Here is a 17,045-nt window from a genome sequence, read left to right on the forward strand (position 1 = left end):
TGGCTCAGGGAATTATGGCATGCTGAGCATGCTCAGTGGCCTCAGTGTGCCAGTCAAAAGTTTCTAGAAACTTTTTGACAGTTTTCTGTGATAGGGCTCCGTCAGTGATGTCACCCATATGTGAGGACTACATCCTGCTGTCCTGGGATAACACCTATTACAAGGTAAGCAATTTTACTTTATGAATGCTTGAGATTTGCCTTTTCCCAAAGCTGGTCTCAAGGTGAGTTACAATAAATGTAAATGAATAGAGGCAAAAGAATAGCTTACAGTCAAATCTGGAATTGCAATTACTGAAGCTTTGGGATCTAATATAGGAAATCCCATTTGTGAATAGTTTCGAGACCCAGTTGTGTCCCTGCTGTTTATAACACAGTCCTTCATAAAAGAGTTAAAAGTCCTAAATAGCAAGAGGGAGAAAAAAGTCTTAAGTACTTGATTTTTGTATCATAAGAACATAAGAATTGCCATACTGCATCAGACCAAGGGCCCATCAAGCCCAGAATCCTGTTTTCAATAGTGGCCAATCCACGTCACAAGTAGTTGGCAAGAACCCAAACATTAAATAGATCTCAAGTTATGCTTATTAATTAATAGCAGTTTACAGATTTTTTTTCCTCTAGGAACTTATCCAAACCTTTTTTAAACCCAGTTACACTATCTGCCGTTACCACATCCTCTGGCAGCAGATGTGTCCTTGATTTATTTAATTTGTTTTCCTTTTTTTTTTTTTTTTTTTATTCTTAATTTATAATCGTATTACTTTCATTATAATAAATTCTTATTAGTTAAATTTTATTTTTCATTGCATTTACAATTCCTCAATACATATAATCCAGATTTTTAATATTTTTCTTTATCAAAATTTACAGTATTAAAAGCAAGGGGGGGCCCACTAGTTTATACATCGCCCAGGGCCCATTAGTGCCTGAACATGGCCCTGGATCTGGTATGCACATGAAAGCCACCCACTAGCATACAGAGTAGCCATCTAAACTTTTGAGTTTGAACAACTATCATGGGACCTTATTTACTAAGCATTTTTCCCAGACGCACAGAATGGGAGAAAAGCCTTAGTAAATCAGGCCCTTAGCTTGTTATAGTAATTAGCAAATATCAAAAGTTGACATGTTTTTTGTTTTTATTGCAGATATGAAAGAACAGCATGTTATAGAAACTTTAATTGGTAAAAAACAACAGATTTCTCTGGCCACCCAGATGGTTAAAATGATCTTGAAGATTGATGATATCCGCAGACCAGGAGAGTCCGAGGAATGAAGTCTAGCAAATGAAGACTAAGATTTAAAAATCAGGCCACTGAAACCTACGACTTCATTTACAGCTATTTATTTGATGATGCATTTTTGTTTAAAATACTGCAAGTTGTATGTACTGCAGACAATAAAATATTGCTGTGTTTAGGCATTGTTGCTACTTTTATTTTGTAAAGATTTAAAAACTTTATTTTGCAGTTATAGCCTGAAATTCACAAAATACAGATTTCATTTTTAGGTATGCATTTGATTTTCAGATTTAACACCATGTTATTTTGTGGGTGGTTAGTTGAGTCTCCTGACAAAATTGTTCCTTGCTGTTCTGGAGTAATTGCTGCCCGAGAGAAGATGTTTTCCTCCTAAACAATCACCAAGATGAGGCAAAGAATTGGAGTTTTCTTCTACATACAATAGTGGCAGACATCTATGTGTAGGCACTGATGCACCTTTTCCTAGAGGTAGGTGCATTAGCACTTACATAACTATTTTGGACACTCCTGTATAGCAAAAAATGTTGAGCTACTTCCTCCTTGCCACTACATAAGCTAGGGATACGCAAAACCCAAAAGTTCTCAAATATGAGTAGAAGGGATGGATGCACTAGCATAGAATTGGGGAAAGATTTTCTTTGTGGCTTCATAGAAAATGATTCACACTATTGGAAAATATCCAGGGACAGGACTAGGATGTAATTCTGATAGCTTCCTATTGACTGAAAAGACCATTGTTTCTGAGACAAGTTGAATTGTCTGTCGCAGAACCCATACACCAGTGGCTCCCCAGCTATGGCCCACTTTACTACATTGGCAAGTTTTTGAAACCTTTTTTGGTTTTCAGACTTCATTTAACAGCTGCAACACTCATTTTATAAATTTTTGAAATCCAGTTTCCAACAGTAAATCAAGAGAGCATATTACTTTTGGTTGTCAACATATAGACAGACATAGTGTAATGGGACAAAATCAACATGGGTTTAGGCAAGGAAAGTCTTGCTACATTTTTTTGAGGGCGTAAGTAAACGTGGATAAAAGGTGAGTCAGGTATAGTGTATCAGGATTTCCAGAAAGCTTTTGACAAAATCCCTCATGAGAGACTTAAGAAATTAAGAAGTCATGGGATAGGGGGCATTGTCCTATTGTGGATTACCAACTGGTTAAAAGAAAACAGAGTAGGGCTAAATGTTAAATTTTCCCAATGGAGAAAGATGAATAGTAGTAGAGTGCCCCAGGAATCTGTTCTGGGATCATTGCTTTTTCATATATTTATAAATGACCTGGAAATAGGAACAAGTGAGGTGATCAGATTTGTGGATGACACAAAATTATTCAAATTTGTTAAATCACAAGAGGATTGTGAGAAATTGCAAGAGGACATTGCAAAACTGGGAGACTGGGCATGCAAGTAGAAAAAAATTATTTATTTATTTGTTTAAAAATGTTTGTATACTGTTTTTGCAAATTATATTTAATCAAAACGGTTTACATGTAAGATCATTTTCTAAAAAAATTAAATTAAAGTTGAAAACAAAGAGAAATGAGAGAGATAAAATTACAAAAACATATTATAAATGAAATAGATTATTAAAAAATAAATTTAATGTGGACAAGTGCAAAGTGATGCACTTACAAGTTAATTTTCAAAGGGCCACGTGCATAAAAAAAGGAGCTATGTGTGTGGCTGGGCCTTGTATGCACTGCGTGTATTTTTAGAACCGGCCCAGCTACGCGCATAACCCCCGTTACGTGAAGTGCCGGGACATGAGATGGGCAGGGCGGAGGCTGGCTGGGACAGCGCGCACTGGCAGCCGGAAAATACTTCTGCTCCAGAGGAGCAGTATGTAGTTTAAAAAAAAAAAAAAAGTGTAGCTAGGTAAGGGTTGGGGTCGGGATGGAGAGGGGAAAGGCAAAGAAGGTTAGGCAGGGGCGGTAGGGAAGATCCCTCCCAGTCCGCTCCTTAATTGGAGTGGACTGGGAGGAAACTGGAGAAAAGGCCGATCGGGTTGCCACGTGTGATTTGAAAATCTCCCCTCGTCCCCATGTGAGTTGGTCCGCCCGCATATGAGCACGTTATAAAACCAGGAACCGTACACATGGATATGCACACATGGTTTTGAACGAAGACCCCTGAGGGGGAAGAATAACCCAAATTTTGGCTATATAATGCACAGTTCCACATTAGGAGTTACTACTGAGGAAAAGGATCTAGATGTCATCCTTCAAAAATTGGAAGAAGAATCCATCTGAAGAAAATAGGATAAAACATAAGCATTGTCAAGTTAAGTGTAAAACATTGATAAGACAGGCGAAGGGAGAATTTGAAATGAAGTTGGCCATAGAGGCAAAAACTCATAATAAAAACTTTTTTAAATATATCCAAGCAAGAAACCTGTGAGGGAGTCGGTTGGACCATTAAATGACTGAGGGGTTAAAGGGGCTCTTAGGGAAGATAAGGCCATTGCAGAAAGACTAAATGAATTCTTTGCTTCTGTGTTTACTAATGAGGATGTTGGGGAGATACCAGTTCCGGAGATGATTTTCAAGGGTGATGAGTCAGACGAACTGAACCAAATCACTGTGAACCTGGAACATGTAGTAGGACAGATTGACAAACTAAAGAGTAGTAAATCACCTGGACCCGATGGTATGCAACCTAGGATACTGAAGGAACTCAAAAATGAAATTTCTGCTCTATTAGTGAAAATTTGTAACCTATCATTAAAATCATCCATTGTACCTGAAGACTGGAGGATGGCCAATATAACCCCAATATTTAAAAAGGACTCCAGGGGCGATCCGGGAAACTGCAGACCAGTGAGCCTGACGTCAGTGCCGGGAAAAATAGTGGAAACTAGTCTCAAGATCAAAATCATAGAGCATATAGACATGGTTAAATAGAATACAGTCAACATGGATTTACCCAAGGGAAGACTTGCCTAACAAATCTTCATTTTTTTGAAGGGGTTAATAAACGTGGATAAAGGTTAACCGGTAGATGTAGTGTATTTGGATTTTCAGAAGGTGTTTGACAAAGCCCCTCCATAAGAGGCTTCTAAGAAAACTAAAAAGTCATGGGATAGGAGGTGATGTCCTTTCGTGAATTGCAAACTGGTTAAAAGATAGGAAACAGAGTAGGATTAGATTGTCAATTTTCTCAGTGAAAAAGGGTAAACAGTAGAGTGCCACAGGGATCTGTACTTGGACCGGTGCTTTTTAATATATTTAAAAATGATCTGGAAAGGAATAAGACTAGTGAGGTTATCAAATTTGCGGATGATACAAAATTATTCAGAGTAGATAAATCACAAGCGGATTGTGATACATTACTGGAGGGACCTTGTGAGACTGGAAGATTGGGCATCCAAATGGCAGATGAAATTTAATGTGGACTTGTCAGTCTATTATCCAAAAGAGTAAATAACAGATTCACATTTACCCGTTCTAGACATCATGATTTTAATCACCGCTATCATATCCTCCCTCAGCTGTCTTTTCTCCAAGCTCAACAGTCCTAACCTCTTTAGTCTTTTCTCATAGGGGAGCTGTTAGATCTCCTTTATAATTCTGGTTGCCCTTCTCTGTACCTTCTCCATCGCAACTATGTCTTTTTTGAGATGCGGCGACCAGAATTGTACACAGTATTCCAGGTGCAGTCTCACTATGGAGCGATAGAGGCATTATGACATTTTCCATTTTATTCACCATTCCCTTTCTAATAATTCCCAACATTCTGTTTGCTTTTTTGACTGCCGCAGCACACTAAACTGACCATTTCAATGTATTATCCACTATGATGCCTAGATCTCTTTCTTGGGTGGTAGCGCCTAATATGGAACCTAACATTGTGTAACTAAAGCATGGGTTTATGTTTTCCTATATGCATCACCTTGCACTTATCAACATTAAATTTCATCTGTCATTTGGATGCCCAATTTTCCAGTCTCACAAGGTCTTCCTGCAATTTATCCAATCCACTTGTGATTTAACTACTCTGAATAATTTTGTATCATCTGCAAATTGAGAAAATCGTCAATCGCCAATTAACAGACTACTTGATCGACAACCACATCCTATTCCCCTCTCAATATGGCTTCTGGAAACTACATAGTACCGAAACGCTCCTCATTTCGATGGCCGACTACATCCTAAAAGCCCTAGACAAAGGCCAATCATACATCCTTGCATTACTCGATATTTCTTCTGCCTTAGACACTGTCAATCACAACATTTTACTCAAACACCTTCAGGAAATCTGAGTCACAGGATCTGCCCTTCTCTGGTTTCAATCCTTTCTCAAGAACCGTCAATACAAAGTAAAAATTGGGAATCACGAATCTAATTCATATACCTTAGCACAAGGTGTCCCCCCAAGGATCCTCTCTCTCCTCCACTCTATTTAATATATACCTCCTCCCCCTTTGCCAGCTCTTATCTAACCTTGATCTTCCGCATTTTATATATGCGGACAACATCCAGATTCTCATACCTATCACCGACACACCCTCCAATGCCCTCAAGATATGGGAATCTGCCCTCCCCACCATCAACTCCTTGCTCACTGACAACTTTCTTGCCCTCAACACAGCAAAAACAGAACTACTTGCCATCTCCCCTAACACCATCACCAACAACCCCCAACCTATCAGCCACCCTACACCAACTTTCGCCGCTCACATCCGCAGTCTCGGTGTGAACCTTGACACTCATTTTAATCTAAAATACTTCATCAACTCCACCCTAAGAGAAGGCTTCTTCAAACTACACACACTAAAAAAACTCAAACCCCTTCTTCACCTGAGTGACTTCCGCACCATACTGCAGCCCATCATCCTAACCAAAATTGATTATTGCAATGCCATTCTCCTAGGTCTACCAAAAAGCTCCATCCAACCCCTACAAATCCTACAAAACGCTGCTGCCCGCATCCTTACAAATGTACACAAAAATGAACATATCACCCCTGTCTTCATGCATTTGCACTGGCTGCCCATTTCCGCCCGGATACAATATAAAACGCTCACCCTCATCCATAAATCCCTTCACAACAACGACATGAACCGGTTCAACGAACACCTCTACTTCCACAACCCCAGTAGACCCTCCAGAAAACAACATGCAGCTACTCTCCACACCCCTTCCCACAAAACGACAAAACTGAAGTCCACAGCGAACTGAGCTCTGTCCATTGCTGGCCCATCACTTTGGAACAACATGCCTCACACCCTACGACAAGAACCATGCTACAAAACGTTTAAACAAAACCTCAAAACTTGGCTGTTCAAACAAGCCTTCACGTAACTCTGTCCCTCCTCTAACCCTATTCCTCCCTATCACTCTCTCCCTCCTTCATCCCCCCTTCACACACCCCTCCTCCCTATCATCCCCTCGAATTTCTACTGAAGACTGCCATGCTACGACTTGACATAAGACAGCTGTAAATATTTGTATATAATTTAGAAAGGTTTATTTTCTTCCCTCTCCTGCGTCCAAAATTCATTTGCCACGTTCTACTCCCTCCCTCGTCCCACTGCCACTCTTGTTATTCTATAAGTTATTTGTAAAGCCTGTTGCTGAATTATTGCTGTTACAATGTAGACTGATCAGATGTTCCAAACGATGAGCGGTATATAAAAACCACTAATAAATAAATAAATTTGATTATCTCACTCATCGTATTCATTTCCAGATCATTTATAAATATAATGAAAAGCACAGCTCCCAGTACAGATCCCTGAGGCACTCCACTGCCCACTCCCCTCCACTGAGAAAATTGTCCATTTAATCCTACTCTGTTTCCTACAGTTTGTAATCCACAAAAAGACATTGCCACCTATCCCATGACTTTTTACTTTTGCTAGAAGCCTCTCATGAGGAACTTTGTCAAATGCCTTCTGGAAATCCAAATACACCACATCTACCGGTTCACCTTTATCTACATGTTTTTCCCTGTACGTACCCGGATCAGTCCAGACAGTAGGATGAGCCTCCTTTCCAGCAGATGGAGACAGAGAAAAACTCAAAAGGTATCCTATATCAGGACAGTGCTCCCCCTGTGTCCCTTCAGTATTTCTCTGTCTCCAGCAGATGCAGATAGCAGAACCTGTGGTTCCCTTTCTTTGTAGCAGTTTTTGGTTTGCAGCAGTTCTTCTTCCTCCTTCTCTAGTTATAAAGGATCAAGTAAGAATTGGTTTAATTCCCAGTGTTTAAGAAGTAAAAAAAAAAAAAAAAAGTTTAGTCATCAGGAGCAGTTTTGTTCTGACTCCATGCTCTTGCTTGGGCTTAGGAAGGGGGGGGGGGGGGGTCCTGACCCCTTGATTTATACAGCCTATGACCCTTTTCCCGGTGGTCTCTTGCCTGGCTCTGGGGTGATACTGGTGGTCCAGTCCCTCCCCTATTGAGACCCCTGAGAAGTTTCATGCCTCGGGTCTGTTGTCAGAGAAGTAAAATTCCTTTGTCACTTTAAGCTGTCTAAGAAACCATTCGATTGTGCTTTTGGCACAAAGTCCAGGGCTGCTTTTTATTGCGGACTTTGCTTCAATTTGTATCTCATGGCATTAGGGTTTATTGTTTTACTCTGTGATGGCACGAGCCATGCGGAGGGGTCGAGGGTTTCTGACCAGGTCTGCCAGGTCTGGGAATGCTGGGGGGGGGGGGGGGGGGTAGTGTTCCCCCAAAGGCTGTGAAGGGGGGGGGGGGGACGGACGGACCGACCTCATAGTCATTTCACGATACTGACACTGGCTGGATTTGGGTCCCATCATCGGGAGGTTTAGGGAAGCAGCGTGGCCCCTATCTGAAGACTGTAGCTGCTGCCATAAGCTGGATGAAAGTAAATTGGGAGGGGATATAAAATAGGTTGTCTTTGGTTTTTATTTCATTTTTCCAGAGAATGTATCAATCTTTTAAGACTAATCGGAGAAAATTCTTTTTCACTCAACGCACAATAAAGCTCTGGAATTTGTTGCCAGAGGATGTGGTTAGTGCAGTTAGTGTAGCTGGGTTCAAAAAAGGTTTGGATAAGTTCTTGGAGGAGAAGTCCATTAATGGCTATTAATCAAGTTTACTTAGGGAATAGCCACTGCTATTAATTGCATCAGTAGCATGGGATCTTCTTAGTGTTTGGATACTTGCCAGGTTCTTGTGGCCTGGTTTGGCCTCTGTTGGGAACAGGATGCTGGGCTTGATGGACCCTTGGTCTGACCCAGCATGGCAATTTCTTATGTTCTAAAGGTTTTTACTTTTTATTAATCAGTACTTGCAGGAGGACCAGCAGCTTAAGGGGGAAGGAGTGGAGAGCAGTTTTCTCTCTCTCTCGCTCGCAGCAGCCAGGTACAGAAGGACTTTGCCATTCCTGTGGCAACACCTCACCCCCCACCCCCCCCATTCCCGATGCCTCGATTGCCTTTTTGTATCACATGTGGAGAGCCTGTTTCTTTGCTGGACGGGGGAAGGGATTCTGAAGTTCCTCAATCCCCTCCGGATTTGATCCTGGAGCCTCGGGACAATATCCCCCTCCTCCAATTCCAGGGAAAGTCCCTTCTCATTTTACTACTGATTTTGTACTTTTATTACACAGACCTTATGTCGCTAGCTTGCTGCAGCAGGAGGATCCCTCCAAAGACCCCCCCCCCCCCCCCCCCACCTCTGAAGGTTCCTATAGGCCCTCCACCTGCAAAGGTGCTTTTAGGGTATCTACAGACCCGGGACCCAAGCTCCCAGATTCCCAGGGGACTAATCGGGTTCGGACCATACCAGGGGTGCAAAATCCGCCAGATCCTCCTACTTCAGCTCCCGGATCCTGATCTGGATGCAGATTCTTTAACTTAGAATCCACCGGTCGAAGGGGACGACCTGCGGGTCTTACGCTTGTTCCAATGGGAGGAGCTGGACCTGCTCATCCCTTTTGTTCTAGCCAAGTTGGGCATAGATGCCCCTCCGGAGGAAGCCGCTAGTACCCCCGTTTCCAGTAACGTGGACCCTGTCCTGGCAGGACTGAGAGCCCCTCCATATACCTTCCCTTTTCATCCTATGCTAATGCAGTTACTTCTCCAGGAATGGGAAGCTCCGGAATCCGACTTACGAGTGGGCAGAGCAACTGACAAGCTAAATCCCCTCCCGGACCACTGCCTAGAGATGCTCAAGGTCCCTAAGGTAGATGCTTCAGTTTCTGCTGTCACAAAGAGAACCACCATCCCAGTGATTGGAGCGACTGCTTTGAAGGACCTTCAAGATCGGAAGTTGGAGGTACATCTCAAAAGGATCTTTGAAGTTCTAGCGCTCTGTGTTCAGGTGACAGTCTGTAGCAGTCTCATGCAGCGGGCAAGTCTCAGGTGGGTTCAACAACTACTCAGCACCCAGGACCTCCGGTCTGCAGAGTCGGAACAGGTGGAGCGGCTGGTGGTCATGGTTGCATATGGGGTTAATGCCCTCCATGATCTCCTCAGGGTGTAGGCCAGAGCCATGGTTTCAGCGTTGTCTACCAGACGCCTCCTCTGGCTGCGAAATTGGGTGGCAGACTCCTCTTCTAAATCGCAGTTGGGCACTCTCCCATTCAAGGGTAAGTTACTTTTTGGGGAGGACCTGGAATAGCTTATCAAATCTTTAGGCGACAACAAGATTCATAAGCTGCCTGAGGACCACCCTAAACAGTCCAAGTCCTTTTTTTCCTTCACGCTCTCGTTTCAGGGGCAGCGCAGGTAAAGCAAGCTGCGGGGGGCTTCTCAAAGAAATCCCTCCACTAGATCTCAATCATGGTCTCATTCCTTTCATGGAAGACGGCCATTCCAGGATGGTAACCCTCAAGGATCCACCCCCAAAGTCCTCGCAATGAGAGGACCATTCCTCCATTCCCAATTTAGGTGGTCGTCTGTCCCTATTTTACGAGGAAATTACTTCGGATCGGTGGGTCCTCGAAGTAATCGAACGAGGCTACACTTTAGAATTTGCTCGGTATCTTCCGGACCGCTATTTAATTTCTCCCTGTGGAGTTCAGAAGCGTCTAGCTGTGCGCCAGACTTGCGTAAGGCTTCAACAGCTCAGAGCCATAGACCCTGTCCCCCTGGAGGAACAGGGGTCAGGCCAGTATTCCATTTACTTCGTGTTTTCCAAAAAGGACGGCTCTTTTCAACCAATCCTGGACCTCAAGAGAGTCAACAAGGCGCTCAAGGTCCCCCATTTTCGGATGGAGACCCTGAGGGCAGTCATCGTGGTGGTTCACACAGGCGAATTCCTTGCTTCTCTTGATTTGACGGAGGCCTATCTTCATATCCCAATCCACCAGGAACATCAGAAGTATCTCAGTTTCAACATCCTGGGATGGCATTATCAGTTTCTAGTGCTCCCGTTTGGTCTCGCCACCGCTCCACTCACATTTACCAAGGTCATGGTGGTAGTGGCGGCCTTCCTCCGCCAAGAGGGTATACTGGTCCATACTTACCTGGGCGACTGGCTCATTCGAGCAAAATTGGAGAAACTCTGCGCAATTGCAGTCAACAGAGTCTTGTTGTTTCTCACCTCCCTCGGTTGGATAGTCATTTTCCCCAAGAGCAACCTCAAGCCCTCTCAAGTCCTGGAATTTTTAGGGGCAAGCTTCAACACACGCATGGGCAAAGTCTTGCTTCCCGAGACCCAGGTGCTCAAGCTCATGAATCAAGTATGACATCTGTTATCTCTCTCTGTGCCCACGGCCTGGGACTATCTCCAGGTCCTGGGCTCTATGGCTTCAACTATAGATTTGGTTCCATGGGCCTTCGCACCTATGCGGCCTTTACAGAAAGCTTTGTTGTCCCGCTGGAAACCGGTCTCTGAGGAGTTTCAGATACCTCTACTGCTCTCTGACTTTACCATCGCTAGCATCCAGTGGTGGCTCTCACTCGCTCACCTGTTGAAGGGGATGTGCCTGGAAACACCTCAGTGGATCATTGTTACAATGGACACCAGCCTCTCCAGCTGGGGAGCAGTATGCGAGAATCAGTCTACCCAAGGGCAATGGTCCCCAGTCCAATCTCAATGGCACATTAATCTTCTGGAAGCCCGAGCGGTTCGCCTGGCACTCAAAATGTTCCTGCCCTTGCTCCGTCGTAAAGCGGTGCGAGTTCTCTCCAACAATGCCACCACAGTAGCTTACATCAATTGCCAGGGTGGCACCAGGAGTCGGCTGGTAGCCCTGGAAGCCAGCAAGCTGTGCTCCTGGGCGGAGCACCATCTGGCTTGACTGTCAGCCTCCCACATTGCGGGGAAGGAGAATATTCAGGACGACTTCCTAAATCGTCAACACCTAGACCCCGGAGTCGTCCACATATTTGGAATCCTTCCCTGGAGGGGTGTTGGAATGTAGCCGTGACTTCTTAGCCTTCTGCATGGTGGATTCGACCACAACTGAAGCATGTGACAGTGGCATGACATTATAGAAGGGCGACTGCCTTATTCAGAACTTGAGGTCTGTCTTGCGGGATGTGGGCGGGCCAGCAAAGGGATATTCCCATGCCCTAGTCATCATGGCGTCCAGGACTGCATAAGAAGGCAAAGCAGTGGGATCAGATGGTGCTTCAAAAATCTTCAAGATGCCAAGGACCTCCACACAGGGGTCTGGTATCTTCCAGGTCTCAATATTCAATCTATGCCCCACTTTCTCGACTAATTTTAAATATGAGAGAGCTTCTGGAGGGGATACCGACTCCAGCTGATCCTCCGGTGGGATCTGATGGGTAGCCAATTGAGGATCCAGGGGACGTAGATGGAGGCTGTGGCGAACCTTCCCTGAGTGGAGAGCCTGGAGAGCGTGGGCTAGCGGATCGATGCCTCAGGCTAAGGCCTCGAGAGGTATTGCGTCTGGGCGCTTGCCCTGTTGCTCCATCGGTGTGAGAAACTGTGACAAGATCATGGAGATCTGCGACATGGCTTGAGATGCCAGTTTCCTGGGGGACAGGCGGGGGGATCCTTGGGAGTGCCCTGTGGTGGTACACCCACCAGGAGTATATTCAAGTCCGGCCCCCACGGACAATGCCCCGTAGGTATTTCCTTGGGCGGGCGCTTGTCTCTTTTGGTTAGAGGCTCTTGGAGATGTGCCATATGGTGCCTGTGTCTGGAGGCTGAGGACAAGCCGGAGCAGGCTCTAGACTACGCTGCAAGATGGTTATTAGCTATATTCATATTTAGTATTTTTCAGTTTAAGGACCTATGGAAGCTTTCTCAACTCTGTGAAGCAGTGTATAATGGGTGGTGAACTGGCTAAAAAAACTTATAAGCTCAGAGTGTGTGCTATAGTCCAGATTAGCACAACCAGCAACAGAAAAGGAATTTATAGACTACATGTTTTCATTACCAAATCATTAATGACTTCTACAATAGGGCTGTAGAGTGACTGGTCTGAAAGAATAGGTCTAAAATAGATAACATTACATCAAGAACATGTAGTTTGAGCAGCAGCATGGGTAATATACTTAAAAGCCTCTTTCATAATTAGAAATGTAATTTTTCATAACTATTTTGAGACACCACTGTCACTGCACCTAGAGCCACTCAAAGTAGGACAAAGGTGTGGCCCCATGGAAAACATCCTGATTCATGACTACGGGTGCAAGGCAAAAGTGAAAATATGGCCCCTCTCTTCATGCCCAGTAAGAGTTGAGGGAGGAGCCAATAAGGAGGGAGAACTAGGTAGGAGCAGGTGATGTAAGAAGTAAAAAATTGGAAAGAAATACAGATGAATAAGAAAGTATTTAGCTTAAAGGCAACTATGAATAACAGGGGGATGTGCTTTTGTATACATATGTCCATTCCTTGTGTCTAGTGCAATTTGCTGACCAAAACAGCGGAAAAACAAATATACAGCTGTGAAAATAAATCTGTATGGTAAGACAGTAATCTCCTTTAAATTAATTTTACCTTTGTCTATTATTTATTTTATTTAACATTTATATACCACATCCACTACTGAACATTATACACAATGCTAATACTGGAAGGTGCTAAAACAAGTTCATTTTTATTTTTAAGTTGCATCATTGCTTAACTTAAAAGGACAGCTACTTGTTTATGTCGTAAGTGTGCTGTACTCATGGCTGTTTTGTATCAGTTTATATCATTTGAAAATGGCTATAAGTACATACAATAAACATTGCCATGAAAATACAGCCATGATTACTCGAAGTGTTTAATTGAGATTAAAAAAACATTTTCTTCCACAGCTTTTGATTTCACTCTTACATCATGTGGTTGAGAGAGAGAGAGAGGGCTTATCGCATGCGTTAAAGGCCTATTGCATGCGTTAACGAGGCTTTTCGCATGCGATAAGCCCTTATCGCATTTTGATAAATGACCCCCTAAGTTAATTATAGACAGTTCTGTTCTGACCTTCACCCAATCAAGAGTAAGAACATTCTGAGGAGATGGCAAGCTGGCACATTTAAACTGAGAAAGAGAATTTAAATATATTGATTCAGCCATGTGATCATGTCCCTTCTCGCTTCCTCGATTAAAGGTTTATCCTCAGCATTAATATCTTCTCTCTTGCGGTGTACAAATCCATGTGTTTGTGCAGGATAAACTTTCACTTCAAATTTGGTCTCACAGTGCTCCTTCAGTTTCTGCTCCAGTATGGTAACCTGCAACAGACAGCCTCTTATTACTATGATCCAGCTTCCGCCACAGCTTTTGGTTAGAATATGTCCCAGTTAATCAGAGTGTAGTCAAACATAATAGCCTGCTACCTCATACAACAGTAACACTGTGTATAGCATTGTCAGCTTACTTTCCAAATACCACAAAATTGCCTCTGACCTGTACTGACATCTCTAACATTAAGCAAATTATTCAGATGTTATTAGGTAATTTAAAAAAAATTGGACTGGATGATATTCCTTTAAGCTTACTGCCTGCGTTATTTTACACAGTATTCCACCAGCATGGGTCTCTGCCATATTGTCAATCACCTACAATCCATTGTTTCCATTTCTAGGGGAAAAAGGGGACATCAAGTCTACCTCTTCTTGCTAAAACCCAATTTAGTGCATTCGCTGTACCATATGGAAATGTGAACCAGTACCGTGATCACTGTTTGTTTGTCTTTGACAACATAACATGCAAATCTCCTAAGGCTCCTTTATTCTGACCAGTGGGTGCAGGGTTTCTGATGTCATAGTGGGAGATCATCTAGGATCCAGTGATCCCAGGATAATGGGGTCCAGTATGAGAACACAGGCAGTGATAATTCATTCTAAGGCAAGGGTGCTGGATTTCAGGAAAACCAGTTTTGTTAAAATGGGGGAGGTACTTTCAAGGCATCAGCTGGATGGGAAAATAGAGGGAAGTAGAAGAGCAGTGAGCAAAATTAAAAGGAGATTTTGTAAAGGCAACTAACCTTTTTGTTGGAAAAGTAAATAGAGGTAAGACGAAAAAGAGGCCATTGTTTTTAGAAAGAACTGAAAAGTAAAACAAAATGTAAGATCCGAAGAAGAGGAAGACCAGCAACAATATCTGAAAGAGGTAAGAAGCTCAGAAAGTAGTCAAGCAAAGATACAAATGGAAGAAAAAATGGCAAATATGGTAAAACAGGGGCCAAGACATTTTTTTTTTAATGTGTTAGAAGGAAGTGTAAAAGCGGCATTGTGAGACTGAGCAGTAGAGGAACATATAGAGGCTGATGCTAAAAAAGCAGAATTGCTTAAAAAATATTTCTGTTTAGTGCTAATTGACGAAAGGTCAGGAATAGGCCCTCAGCAAATGGACACAAATAAGAATGGAAGTGAGGTAAACTTCAGTTTTCAAAAAAAATGTGTTCATGAAGAGCTAGAAAACAAATTAGATAAAGTGAGGAGGCTGAAGGGGTTACATCTGAGGGTTTTAAAGGAACTTAGATAAGTTAACAGCTCTGTTGGCTGACTTTTTCAGTGCCTCTTTAGAGTCAGGAGTAGTTGTAGAGGACTGAAGTGGGCAGATGTCATTCCTATTCACAAAAGTGGAAGCAAGGGGAGAGGAATTACCAGGTAGGTTACTTTTAACCTAGGCGGTGAGTAAATTAATGGAATTACTGCTAAAACAGGATCGTTTAGTTTCTGGAATCCAATGAGTTGCAAGATACGAGGCAGCACAGTTTGACCAGAAGTAGTTCTGGTCAGATCAATCGGATCAATTTCTTTGACTGGTTAATCAGAGTTTTGGATCAGGAGAGAATGGTAGATGGAGTGTACTTAGATTTCAGTAAGACCTATGATATGGCTCTGTAAAGGTGACATACATACCGTATTTTCCGGCGTATAAGACGACTGGGCGTATAAGACGACCCCCCCTTTTTATACACATTTTTAAGAAAAAAAATAATTTTACACTCAAACAGGAGCAACCCTATCTATGAAAGGGCAACACTACAAATACCGTATATCAGGCCCTAAAAACCAATACACCTCTTATTAGGAAAACAGAACTAGCAAGCAGCTAGAGATCCCCACACAGAAATAATTGTAAAACTATACTAATAAGCAGAATAAATGTTTCAAAACAGCTATGAACAGAATAACATCCAACAATTAAAAACTCATAAAAACTATTAAACATTCTCCAAACACCAATAAAATATTTCAAAAAAGCAGACACATCACATAATATTAAATAATTAAAATGGCAGTCAATCAAGAAAAATAAACTTAAAAAGCACCTTTACTTACCCCCTCCAGCAGCTCTCCTATTCCTCTTCCTCTTCCTCTGGGCCCATGTCTCTCACACACACACCATACCAGTCATGTCCCCATGACCAGTTTCTGTCTCACACACCAATCATTTCCCAAACAGTCTTTGACACACACACCAGACACCTTCCTGAACAGTTTCTCTCATGCCATACACACACACAGGCTTCCCACTCCCGTGTTCTGCTTACCGTACATATACGGGCTTCTCTGTCTCACACACACACCAGTCTCTTATTTCCTTGCTTGCTCTCCACGTGCACAGGCTTCTCATTCCCTGAATCACATTCTTTCTCTCACATTCACACACACCAGTCTTTCTCTCACACACACCGTCACCTTATCAACCAGTCTCTCTTTCATGCACGCACACACACACAGCCCTCCCACTCCCATGCTCTCTCTCACATAATCAGGCTTCTTACTCCCATGCTTTCTCACATACCCATATTTCTCACTTCCATGCTTTTTCTCTCTCTCTCTCTCACACTCACATACACATCAGTCATCTCTCTGAGCAGTCACTTTCATTGTCTCTCACATATATACACACACATGAGCTCTCTGACCAGTTTCTCTCAATCACACACATGCTCTCAATCAAATGCATTCTCTCACTTACACACAGGCTGGCTGCTTCTCTCTCTCTCTCTCTCTCTCTCTCTCACTCACTTCCTCTCCCCTCCCCCACCCCCCCGAGCACAAATGGTAGCTGCTGCAGCCTCCTCCTCCAGCCCCCGCAGGCCAAGAAAGAAGAATCCCATCGGCCACGGGAGGCTCACGCTGCTGTCTCCTTTCCCTATTATCAGCTGCTTCGATTGCTCGGGGGCCGATGCTGCTGTCGCCGCTGCTATTTTTTCATGCGGCACGGCCGGCTCTTTCTCCTTCCCGCGCACCGCACTGTGTATCCCTTCCTGTTCCGGGTCGGGGGGGGGGGGGGGCGGGAAGAAGAAAAGGCCAGCCGCGGATGCCACGGCTTTTTTTTTTTTTGCACCGCTGCCGTTCCCGCTGGGCTTGAACGTGCTGATAGCCCAGCGGCAACGTCAGCAGGGAAGGAAGAGCAGCGGGAGAGACCAGGAGCACGCGACACA

At 43.5% G+C, this 17,045-nt stretch overlaps 2 protein-coding genes across 3 annotated transcripts in view; one reads left to right on the top strand and one right to left on the bottom strand.

Moving 5' to 3' along the window:
• The window catches only part of CCT5 (chaperonin containing TCP1 subunit 5), a 50,297-nt gene extending 48,872 nt beyond the window's left edge, over window positions 1–1,425 (top strand). The window contains exon 11 of the mRNA XM_029590026.1: window positions 1,151–1,425. Coding sequence (XP_029445886.1) covers window positions 1,151–1,278 — 128 coding nt within the window. The 3' untranslated portion in view covers window positions 1,279–1,425. The remainder of the gene's footprint in view (window positions 1–1,150) is intronic.
• An 11,721-nt stretch (window positions 1,426–13,146) lies between these two features.
• CMBL (carboxymethylenebutenolidase homolog) overlaps window positions 13,147–17,045 on the bottom strand; it is an 83,708-nt gene continuing 79,809 nt past the window's right edge. For both annotated transcript variants that reach the window (XM_029590036.1, XM_029590035.1), the window contains one exon: window positions 13,147–13,875. In XM_029590036.1, the coding sequence (XP_029445896.1) occupies window positions 13,696–13,875 (180 nt within the window). In that variant the 3' untranslated portion in view covers window positions 13,147–13,695. The remainder of the gene's footprint in view (window positions 13,876–17,045) is intronic.

Source organism: Rhinatrema bivittatum, chromosome 2 (genome assembly GCF_901001135.1).
Source record: "Rhinatrema bivittatum chromosome 2, aRhiBiv1.1, whole genome shotgun sequence".
NCBI lineage: Eukaryota > Metazoa > Chordata > Amphibia > Gymnophiona > Rhinatrematidae > Rhinatrema > Rhinatrema bivittatum.